Source organism: Microtus ochrogaster, linkage group LG2, assembly GCF_000317375.1.
Source record: "Microtus ochrogaster isolate Prairie Vole_2 linkage group LG2, MicOch1.0, whole genome shotgun sequence".
NCBI classification, from domain to species: domain Eukaryota; kingdom Metazoa; phylum Chordata; class Mammalia; order Rodentia; family Cricetidae; genus Microtus; species Microtus ochrogaster.
In genome coordinates, this window is record NC_022028.1 from 25,502,262 (window position 1) to 25,514,234 (window position 11,973).

The window sequence follows — 11,973 nt, forward strand, 5'->3', positions numbered from 1 at the left end:
TGTGTGTGTGTGTGTGTGTGTGTGTCTAGTTGACCTTAGGAAATAGAAAATAGAAAAGTGCCTTTTTTCTTTTTTGCTTCAACTTAGGCTTTAATTCCAGCCACAACTGAGTGAGTTCGGTTAAATCAGTCTAGTCTGCGCTTTTATTTTAATCTGTAAAATTTGAATGATGCTGATGATAGTACCAAATAATACAGCAATACTTGGATTTTGCTTGGACTCATGATGCGATCCTGATAATAAGAATCGTTAGTACAAGGAGCAGATGAGACTCAAGGACGATCTCCCAGCCAGCCAAAGACCTGGGATCTATGCCTTGTGGAGTTGTATCTCCTAAGTGTGCCAGCCTAAGAACTGACTAAGCCTCTGGGCAGAGATGTTGTGGGCAGTTCCAGCGCCATAAGGAGCAATAGGGGACTGGCTCAAGCTGCCTTCGTGCTAGTGGCACCTACACGTTCGACCCCCGGCTCAGCTTGATTTGGGGGTGAGTCTTTAGAGCCAGCCTGCTTGGGCTCTAATTCTCTTAGCGCTGTGTTATTTAAACCCCTGACTTCCTCTCCGTGCCTCAGTGTCACCATCTGTATTGTAGTGAGAATGACAGTGTGGTATTGGCTGAGCTGGGGAATGAGGAGCTGATAGAGACGAGGAGAGCCACAGAGAGCTGCATAGAGCATAAAGGAGAGTCTATGAAAAGATGGGAATTCTTTCTCTGGTGTTGCTGTTGGTCTGGGGATGTTCCTCTAATCTTTCCTTTGTGTGACGATTTCAAAAGAAGCCTCATAATAGAAAGGCAATGATATAGTAAAAATCAAAATCAACTATTAATACTTGCTTTTTTGTGACGCCTCAAAAGGTCATGACCTTCTTGAAGCTTGGCTATTTTCATCCCAGCTGAGAATCATAAACTGAAATCTGAGGTCCTAGACTATGCTTTGGGCTGAGCTGGAGGCACTCTTTCCATTATAGAAAATCTTCCTTCCTTCCTTCCTTCCTTCCTTCCTTCCTTCCTTCCTTCCTTCCTTCCTTCCTTTTCTTTTTCTTTTTGTTTTTTTTTTAAGACAGGATTTCTCTGTGTTAACAGCCCTGGCTGTTGGAACTCACTATGTAGAGCAGGCTGGCCTCGAACTCACAGAGATCCACTTGCCTCTGCCTCCCAAGTGCTGGGTTTAAAGGCTTGGCTCTTATAGAACATTTCTGAGCAATGTAGCGTGATGTCCTCTTGCATCTCAGGGCTCACCTCCCTGACCCGTGTCCCCCCTTACCTACCCTCCGTGGTAGTTTGTGAAATTGCCCACACCACAAAGGCTGACTGTGCCCCTTGACTGGTGTCAGCCAGAGGCCCTGCTAGGGAGTAGTTGAAGGACAGTCTGGTGTGTGTGTGTGTGTGTGTGTGTGTGTGTGTGTGTGTGTGTGATTTGGAACCGAATGTTGAGACACAGAGGAAATAAACAGCATTGTTTACCTCAGCCAGAGCGACCCTGCTAAAACAGGGGGAAGTGATTTAAGAAGTTCTCCCGAAACGGCTTTTAACATTGTCCTTATGATTAAATATTTATGTGGTAAGTTTAAAAATTCTTAGTAAGTGATACAGCAGCGTTTTTGAACAAGTCATGGATTTTGGCTACAACTCAAATTTCATGGTGGGTGGGGTAGAAAATTCCAAGACATCTGTGTGTTTAAAATAAAAGAGGGAGCGTGTCCACACGGGTAGTCCACGGAAACCTGACGGCAGAGCTCCAGGGGCTCAGAAGCAGGCTCAGTGCCCTGAGTTCATTCTTTCCAGCCCTTCATTTGGGTAAGAATTGAGGACTATCTGAAATTTGTAAAAGAAAATTTATCTGCAATTGGAGGAAATGTCCTCTCTTGAAATGAATGAGGATTTTCGCATTTATTCCTGCCTGTGCCCCTTCGCTGGTGGCTGAAGGGAAAGACTACAGCAATCAATTCTTTTGTCAGAAAGCCAACATTTCTTGTTTCCAGACCTCCAGCGATCCCCTGTGGCTCCTGAGAACAAGCAGAGGCAGTGACAATTCTTTGAAAGTTTGGGCAGCAGTCTTGGGTGGCTTTTTGGCTGAAGTTTTAGCTCAAATTTTCCTTCCTTAGTACTTTTGTGGCGGTTATCTCTGTGTACCAGAGTGTAAAGCAACAGGCTGTGGTTTGGCATGATACTGTGTTTTCTAGCATCTGCTCAATTTTATGGTTCTGATTTTTTTTCAAATCTAAAAAATTGTTTTATCTCCTCTTAATTTAGCTTCTTTATGGGAATGCTCAAGGGACTGGTAAGAAACGACTGTGAAATAATCTAATCATTGTGAGAGCTGCTCTCTAGTTCCAGGTTCAGTTGGAACAGATGTGACACTGGACACCTGAGACCCAACTCTTCGGCATAAGCGAATTTAATAAATACGTGTTCAATGACTGATTCTTCTTTCCTGGGGAATCTTTAGTAAGTAAAAAGCAGGTCAAGATAAATATTTTACTTGTGGTTTTATATGATTTATTTTCCAGTGGCTACGGTGACTTCTCTTCTGGACCCTAAGTCAGACATCACTCATCAAACACCGAGTGAGCCCATCATAGCCATTCTGTGTCTCTGATCTATCGGTCACCAGCACGAGATTGGCAAGCGGAGAATGGGGCTTTGGGTTTTGGCGGTTCTGACAGTTTCCATGTATTCCTCAGTAACCAAGAGCAGTGAGTATTGGTGCTCAGCTAAGTTGTATGGTTTTGTTTTTTTTTTTTTTTAACTTAAGTAATTCTGGGAACATTTGTTGCATCTCGGTTGCTTGCTTCCAGTTGCTCTGGGCTGAACTGTGTGCAGCAAAATTATTTCCTCTTCACACGTTCTTTATCATAAATCTCTCAGTAGGAATTCCCTATTGTGAGTGTATCATAATTTTGGAGTTACATATATCAAGACTGAACACAGTACCTGCACGTGGGAGGCATTATGGGGATTTATTCACTGACAACGCGTTTGCGTGAATATAGGTGTTTTCCCCTAGGAGCAAAGGAAAACATAACTTCAAATTGATTCCTTAGTTTATTGCACCACATAGCACATTTAGTAAAGGCTTTTAACCGTTGACTTAACATTTTTCAAAGCATCGCAATCTATGATCTCTTTAAAAATCTAATCAAGAATGGAAACATTGAGTTATATGAAAAGAACTGTGTTTTTTTTCACATGGTCACTTCAGGGTCGTGTTCATACTTTATTTGTAGGTAAAGCAATCTGGGGTCTGGAACATGAGGCTTTAATTGTGAGATGCCCCCAAGGCGGAGGCCCGCTTGATCATGTGGAATGGTATAACTCAATTACAAATGAGAGTATGTCTACTCAGAAAAGCAAGGGGATCGTTGTCTCCAGAGACCGCCTGAAGTTTCTACCAGCCAGAATGGCTCACTCTGGGATGTATGCTTGCGTGGTCACGAGGTACTGTGCAGGAATCCACTGTGAGCTTTGTGCCTGCTCCCTTCTCCGTAGTGATGGGTGCTCCAGCTGTCCTTGCTTCCTCTCCGCTCTGCCCCTCAGAGAAAGGGTAAAATTTGTAAAGTGATTTGAACCAGAAAGTACTCTTGGGAAGACCAGCAGCCTGACTGGTGATGGGCTATTGAACATACCACAGCAAGGCCATATACATGCATATACCCTCAGTCTGTACTGCAATGGCCTTGTGTTTAGATCTCACAGCATCTCTGGTACTCACAGAGTCTCACATAGCTTAGATATAGCTTGATGCCTAAGTTTGGAGAAGACAGTTCCAACCCAAGCTCTTCTGCTAGTTAGGTGTGCAGTGCCACCACGTGACTTCTCTGTCTCTCAGTTCCTCGTGTGTAAAATTCATATGGTAGCATCATGTTCCAAAACAACACCAACAAAAACCCATCGCTGTGAGAATAACATGATGTCAAAGTGTGCTTAGCTCTGTGTCTGGCTCAACAAACACTAACAAATATTTTAGTTAGGATCCTAGCGTGACAGTGGGCAATGAGGACCTGGTGAAGCCATTTTCAAGGCTTTGTTTTTTCTCCAGTGTAGCAAATGAAGTCTTTAAAAGCTCAAGATTTTGATGATTATTTTGTAATAAGAGAAGAACTGTATATATCGCTTTTGTAAGAGCAACACTGCCCAACGGATGGAGTTGGATTAAGCTATCTCGTGGTAGCAGGTAACACTTTTTAAATGCTTGCCTTCTTTCCATAGCCCAGACTTGAATATGACTGAATTCATGAATGTGACCATACATAGAAAGACAACAGGCTGTAACGTTCCCGATCATTTGATGTACAAAACAGTAAATGGATCAGCAAAGAACCCCAAGATAACTTGTCCAACAATCTTCTACTATAATTGGTCAGCGCCTGTTCAGTGGTTTAAGGTAAAAGTTTGAAATTTAGGGGAGAAATGGACAAAATTAGCACAAATGATGTAGCGGAAAGTGAAAAACTCAGTGGAAGAGGAACGGGATGTTTTTCTGGTCGTTGCTGCAGAACTGCAAAGCTCTTCAAGGACCGAAGTACAGGGCGCACAGAGCATACTTGTTCATTAAAAACGTGGGGCGAGATGATGAAGGGGATTACACATGTAAATTCACGCACACTGAGAACGGGACCAGTTACATCGTGACCGCAACCAGATCATTCATAGTCGAAGGTAAGCTCCTGGCTTCAGCAAACTGCAGGAGCCAAACAAAAATGAGAAGGGGGAAGTGAATATTTCCTGTCGTATTTTCTACCCTCTGTCCAACTCTATTCTCTCTGGTTCCCATCCACACACTCTACTGTGACAGGAAGTTGGTGTTGTACAACACAAGGTTTAAGAATTCCAGGGAAAGATATATTATTGAACCAAAGCCATAGATAGCTATTCCCCAACCCACCCCCATTTGGAAATTGATTTTCAAGGATAAAGCAGTCTGAATTTACTCCCTCCCCCCTGTTTTTGTCTGATTTCCAAAATGCTCATCTACCTAAATCCTGGATGCTCCTGTTTAATATATATCCTCAGAAGTTCTTGCCTCCTCCCTTAAGCTCTCCCTTGCCCCTAGATTGCTGGTAGTAACCAGTGTGAAGTTACACAGACAAACATACTGCCTGGTACGAGTAATGACAAGATTTAAAGTTTATACTACATTTAGCTAAGACGCAATTGATGTCCCTGCATAGCTGGTTGAGTTTATGGATGTAGAAACCGCAGATAAAGAGGCCTGAGTGTCACAGGGCACCATGACCTTTATACACACTGCTGAGTGGTTTTCAGTTATGGTTTATGTGCTTTTGCTATCATCGGCATCTTCAAGGCAGGTCATTTGCTTAGAAAAAACCTTTTTCCAAGTACATTTTCAGTATTGTAGAAGCCACTTGAGGGTAAGATTTTTCTAACCATATCTGATGGCATTTACAGAATTGAGGTTTTCTGGGCACAGTTGCCTCTGTAGAGGAGATTGAGGGGAGGGTCTCACCATCCAAGTGGCCAGTGAACAAGAAAAGGACTAATCAATACCGAAGAAGATGTTTTGTTTAGAGCCTGTTCAGCCCCCCCATTGCTGGAGAATAAGCACCATCAAACCACAACTGTGGTTGTGTCTCCACTTGTCTAATGTCAACTCCCGTAACGTTTCCTAACGGCAACACCCTGACATTAATGACCACCTAGGGGTGAAGGATTTATCTGTGCTCCAAGAGACCTCCTGCTTCCCTGTGCCTCAGTCTTAGGGGCCACAGGAAGGAGCCTTCCCGAGGATAAGCGCAGTGGCGGAGGGTGGTGAGCAGCACACCTCTGTGCTCATGGCTTCATCACTTTCCTGAGCCTATTGACTTCCTCTTCTCGGTACTTTTATGCCTATCCTACAGAATTATGTTTTTCAAATAGTTGTAGGTCATACAACTAATGGGTTAGACCAGCATTTGTTTTAATGATATAGAAGAGAATAGAAAAGATGTCACAAAAGGTATCATAGTAGTCAGAAAAAGTGTTGCTTAAGATATTTTATTTGTTTCATTTGTGTGTGTATGTGAATTGCCAAAGGTTATTTTCAAAACAGTTGACACAATACTGTGAAATAAAATAGAAATATGAAAAGATTAGCTTATATTGATGACTAATCAATGCAGTAATACTTACATTCTATTTCTGTTTTTTAATTTCAAGAAAAAGGCCTTTCTGTGTTTCCAGTAATTAAATTCCCTGCTCACAACACAACCATGGAAGTGGAAATAGGTAAGAAATTTTAAACAACTCCCTATTAACCTGGAAAACATTTCTTTCTGATTCTGGGTCTGGTTTCCTATGGAAGGGTCATGCAATTAGCAGAGGGGAACTTGGGGATCATGTGAGGTGGCAGTATGGAAATATCTGTTCCTGTCACAACACTGTATTTGTATTAGGGCCTTAGAGTTCATGGTCCTCATTTAAGCATCTCTTTATGGTCACTTCTACCCAATGGACAGATGTCCTCATTTTACTTTTGAGGAACTTAGGTTCAGAGATGCTCAAAGGCATGCCCTAAGGTCATAGATGAGTGATAGCAAAAGAATAAGAATAGATTTATAAATCTCTATGTCTCTTCTCTTGTTGAGTTTCATTAGAAAAGACTTGGTGTCTGAAACACCATGATGAGTCACGTCTCTCTCCTCTCCCATCTGTAATCTATGACTCTACCACACTCCTGGCCTTATCTCTCTCTCTGATGAGCAATGTGTTTTGCGGTCTTCCCTATTATGCCCACACTGATATTCCTGCATTTCTGGGGAGTAAGATCATATGTAGCTCCTTGTTTGTAATCCTACCTGCCACCCTCTTCCTTGCAAAGAACAGCATTTGATTTGGTCTCAACTCAAGTCTTGGCCACCACCATTTCCATCTGTAGTGTGGTAGCTTCTAATCCTTACTTCATAGCATTGCTGTTCCAGAGACTCTCAGGTCCCCATGTCAACTATGTCCCTTATTTTAGGCAAGCTCCTGGTGGGAGCCTGTAGTTCAGGAAGCAGGAAGTTGAATGTACAACTGTGGCCAAAATCACCTCTGATGTTTTCACTCCCAAAAGAACATCTAGAGTTGAAGGGAGTTGGATGGAGCACCAGAGCGTAGTCTTTGTGAATGTTTTACACCCAGAATAACAAACAGTTGGGCTGGACAAAGCAGTTTTATCTCCAAGGGCAGCTCAGGGAGTGACAACGGGGATTCTGTGGGAAGGGAAAGATGTGGAAGGAACCAGGGAAAAAGAAACTCACGTTTCAGCTATCAGCAACTCCTTCATGATTGTAGAAGCTGTGATGCTAGGGCAGGTAGTGTTTCCTGAGGCGAGAGGGTGGTGTGTCTGTGAGGAAAATGGAGACACTGGCGGGGGTGGGAGAGAGAGCAAAGAAGGCACAGGAAGGAGATGAGGAAGGGAAGTGGGCCAGACTGCAGAAGGTTTACTACACTGGGTGAAACTGATGCCACTTGTAGAATTTAATTTTCCTCGTGAATTTCTTCACTTCCTGTCTAGGAAAACCAGTGAATATCACCTGCTTAGCTTGCCTTGGCAAAGGCTCTCAGTTCTTGACTAAAGTCCTGTGGCAGATTAATGGAAGGAATGTTGAAATGTTTGGCAAAGAAAGAATTCAAGAGGAAAAAGAACAAAATCAAAGGTATTTCATCTATCATCTATTATCTATCTATCTATCTATCTATCTATCTATCTATCTATCATCTATCTACGTCATCTATCATCTATCTATCTTCTATCTATCTATCAATCTATCTATCTATCTATCTTCTATCTATCTATCTATCTATCTATCTTCTATCTATCTTCTATCTATCTATCTTCTATCTATCTATCTATCTATCTATCTATCTATCTATCTTCTATCTATCTTCTATCTATCTTCTCTCTATCTTCTCTCTATCTATCTATCTATCTATCTATCTATCTATCTATCTATCTATCTATCTATCTATATCTATTTATTGAGACAAGGTCTTACTATGTCATCTTGGTTAGCCTGGAGCCTACTTTGTAGACCAGGCTAGGCTCAAACTCACAGAGACCCTCCTGCTTCTTGAATGATGGGATTAGAGGCATGTATCACCACCCCCAGCTATTTTGATATTGGAGTTGAAACAACCCCCTCTCCCACCTCCCAGCTGGCACTTGCCAGGAAAACATTATCAGTAACCTGTTGCTTTTTCAGTTCCAGCAGTGCCATGGATTGTTTAACCTCGGTATTAAGGATAACTAATGTGACAGACAAGGATTTGTCCCAAAAATATGACTGTCTGGCCCTGAACCATCGTGGCGTGATAAAGCACACCTTGCAACTGAGAGAAAAACAGCCAAGTAAGGCATGTCCCTCCCACTAAGCTTGACTAAACTGGTGGAATCAACTGTAAAGTGCAGCCATTTTCTCAGAAGACTGTGCGATGCAGTTTGGTTCGGGGGAATCCTTCATGATCATGGGGACTAGTTGGCTAGTCTCGTGAAATGGCTTTCTCCTCTTGGAGATGCTCTTTAAATCTGCTCTTCCCAGAATGTTTCTGTCTTCCAGGAGGACTCTGTGCTGCTCTATTTCTTCTCTCTGTCTTCCCCTCCCTCCCTTTTCTCCCCACAGTCCTCTTCCCACTCTTCATCTTCCTTTGCCTGTTCTCGCTCCCTCTTTCCTTCCTTTTAGTCTGCCCGTGACTTCCTCCTCAGTCATCCCTTGCACGGTCAACAAGGGGCTTTGGTGTTCATATTGGGTTCAAAGCAGGACTAGCCCTGTGGTGTCTCTTTGTGTAATTTCCTCACTGAAAACAACTCATAAACTTTCCATTCAGAGCACTTCTCAGGGTCCTTGCTTGGTCTTTGAGTTTACAGCTATAGTCACCCTGATAGGTTGATGACCAGTTTGAGTCCATTTCCAAAGAGTGCAGAGGAAAATATTTGTACCCTTATCACCCTCTTTTATGATACTTATCACTCCCCTAAATGGCAATACAATTAATGTAAGCAAAAAGCTTCTTTTAAATATTGAGAGGGTGGAGGATGGAGAGAGATACTGACTCTAAGCTCATAGCAACATGTGGAACATTCATTTGGATGAATACATGTATTAAAAGGAGGGTGGGTGTACCAGTTTGACATAGACAAGCTGTGTCTTCGCCTGGTATGGTACTTGGGCTCTTTGTGATTTTCGTTTGTTTTGCTGTTTGTTTTCACTATGGAGACCAATCTGGCCTCTGCTGGCCTTTGCCTCCCGGGGCTGCTAGAATTAAAGATAAGTGTCCCCACACCCAGCCAGGAGTTTTCTTGTTTTGGTTTTGGTTTTAGCCTCTGACTTGTAAATTTTTATTTAAAAAAAAAAAATTTGTAATTTGTAAGTGGCCAGACTTGTGATGACCAGGCTCATAGATGACTCTTAGTGTTGTCATATTTAGCAAGACATTAGGCATCTGCCCTGATAATGGTGTTACTCAGGATGACTGTGGAGCACAGCACTGTGTTCTAGGACAGTGGTGAGCACAGTGATTTGTACAGGGTGAAAGAAGCCACTCTCTGCTCTCACCCAGCATGACCTTGTGTCCTTAGTACCCTCCTCTGCTAAGGGTGTATTTTTTGTCTAAATTTCTGAATATTTTCTCGTTCTGTTTGTATTGGAATTATATTTGTGTTACCTGGAATGTTGTATTTGTTTTGTGTACGTGTATGTGATTTTTGTACTCTCTGGCTTATTTTTAATTCACCTGTTATTATTCAAATCAACATGTTTATACTATTTCAACAACTCAGTGTATTGAATAAAAATTGTCTCCATTGCTGTTGAATTATCATAATGAATTCTTTTGTTTCTGCCATTCTGGTATTTTTTAAGTTTGAATAACAAAAACTTTAAAAAAAGTCTCCCTCCACATAGTTCTAAATGCTGTTACATGCAAATTTAGTGTCTGTGATAAACATAGTACATACATATATACAAAGCTTCCTATGTATTAGGCTAGATCTAATTACCTTCCCTTAGAATTTCTCATTTCTCTTGTCACCCCCACGCCTATACTATCCATTAATTTCACTCACTAAGCAAGGAAGAAAAAACAGAGTGAGCCTGAAGGATTAGCAAGTACTGTAATCCTAGACTCAGGACTCAGCACAAATGTCATTTGCCTGTTTATAAACACTAACAAGAAGCATCTGTGTCTAGCCATTGATGAGAAACTTCCTTGTGCTTTATAAAATCATAAGCACTTAGGTAGATATTGAGTGTCAACCTTCAGGGACATCTTAAATCAAGGTCTTGCCTCTCATTGCATGTGCTCAACTGTCCACAAAGGTACTTACTAACAGGAGTCCCTGTAAGAACAAGTCAACTTCCCACACATCCCTCACATGTATCCGACTGGACTTTTAGACAGTTCTTCCAAATGAGCTTCTTGGGAAGTTCTTATTTAAACCTGAAGAAATAAAGACAGCAACCTCTGGCTTGTTTTGAGCTCTCATCCTTGGATCATCTTTGGAGCACCAGACTTTGATGTTTTGAGTTTATTATCCTGCATACACACAGATGGTAAACTATCAGGAGTGATAGAGAAATTTGTAACTACTGGTAGAGATATTCATGTCATATCTTGGAGCCTGTGCCTGGGGATTTACAAATAAGATTAAAAAATCACTTACCAGGTCAGACTTATGAGTCTCTTGCTATTCATGTGTAAGCAGTACCACTTCTAACAAATCTATGAGCATCATGAAGTTAAAGCTGCCAAGAATACCATGAACAGTGACAGTTCCTGTGTCCCACTTGTACATGTGTCTTACAAGTTCCCAAAGTTGGAAGCAATGTTGTTTTTGTGTTTTGTGAAACAAGAACTGTGGGCCTAAGCTCAGAGACAGCTGAAGGGAGATCTCAATAGCGGGAGGCAGCAGCATTACAGAACCCAGTAAACTGCCTTCTCCCTTACACACACTCAGTGACTTGCAGTCCTCTCTTCTATACCCCCACCCTCTAGCAGCAATAAGCCCCTGACCTACTACTGACTCACGCTCCTTAGTGTGACCAACACTGACCTTGTCAATCCCTTTCTTACTATTTCATGAGTTCATATCCTTATCTTCCCCTCAATTACTCACCCTACTATAATTCATTAGATGTGTCTTTTTCCCATTAAAAAAAAAAGCCTTCTACTACCATCATATTAATCTTGGCAAAAGAACTCTCATTTTCAACACTTCACTCCTTCATGTCATGCCAAATTCCGTAGCAAGAGTTTCTGGTTAAGCATAGCCCCGGACACATCTTCCACTATTTCCCCAAACTGAATTGATAAAGCTCTCAGAACACACACTCCCACCTCTGCATATTGCTCGGCATCCTCTCTGGACAAGGGAAGGGAAGCTTTTTATTTTTAGATCTTTCTGACTCCTCTCCATCCTTTAGTGATCTCATTTTCCAGGATTCCTTCTTTACTCCTTCTGGAATTGAGCAGGCTCCCTTCAAAATGTCTCCGTCAGCTGAAATCCCTTCTTATCTCCTTTCTTATGGGTTTACATGTGTCTGCGTGTCTTCTTTACCTTTACGATCACTGGGCCACCAAGCCTCAAGACTTGCACAGAATATGGGCTAAAACAATTGCTTTGTTGATTTTGAAAATATTCATGAAAATTCAACGTTGGTTTATTGAGTGAGAATGTCTTGTGGTTTCAATGGATGTCAACAATCATGCATTCTTCCATTCTGTCTTATTTTACTAATACTAATGATAGTTTTTCTCGTCTCCCCATCTCTTGATAGCCGATCATCAAAGTACCTACTACATAGTTGCAGGATGTAGTCTATTGCTCATGTTTATCAGTGTCTTGGTGATAGCCTTAAAAGTGTTCTGGATTGAGGTTGCTCTGTTCTGGAGGGACATAGTGACACCTTACAAAATTCAGAATGGTGAGTATCAAGTTCAAGATTCTCTTCACAAGTCCACAGTGACTATTGTTTTTTTTTTCTCTATTGATGTTATGC

General features: G+C 41.8%; 1 protein-coding gene across 1 annotated transcript; it reads left to right on the top strand.

The window, feature by feature from the left end:
* Nucleotides 1–2,604: 2,604 nt before the first annotated feature.
* Il1rl1 (interleukin 1 receptor like 1) lies at nt 2,605–8,610 on the top strand. Its single transcript, XM_026785705.1, has 7 exons — nt 2,605–2,694; nt 3,226–3,436; nt 4,208–4,382; nt 4,495–4,657; nt 6,155–6,223; nt 7,494–7,635; nt 8,182–8,610. Exons 1-7 carry the CDS (start codon nt 2,634–2,636, stop codon nt 8,348–8,350), a joined length of 990 nt encoding a protein of 329 aa, XP_026641506.1. The 5' UTR covers nt 2,605–2,633; the 3' UTR covers nt 8,351–8,610.
* The last annotated feature ends 3,363 nt before the right edge of the window (nt 8,611–11,973 follow it).

Excerpts from the sequence above, each read along its gene's own strand:
- Il1rl1 (XM_026785705.1), top strand. The coding sequence starts at position 2,634 with ATGGGGCTTTGGGTTTTGGCGGTTCTGACAGTTTCCATGTATTCCTCA. Across the intron at positions 4,383-4,494 it reads CGCCTGTTCAGTGGTTTAAG|AACTGCAAAGCTCTTCAAGG; the intron begins GTAAAAGTTTGA and ends TCGTTGCTGCAG. Across the intron at positions 7,636-8,181 it reads GAAAAAGAACAAAATCAAAG|TTCCAGCAGTGCCATGGATT; the intron begins GTATTTCATCTA and ends TTGCTTTTTCAG.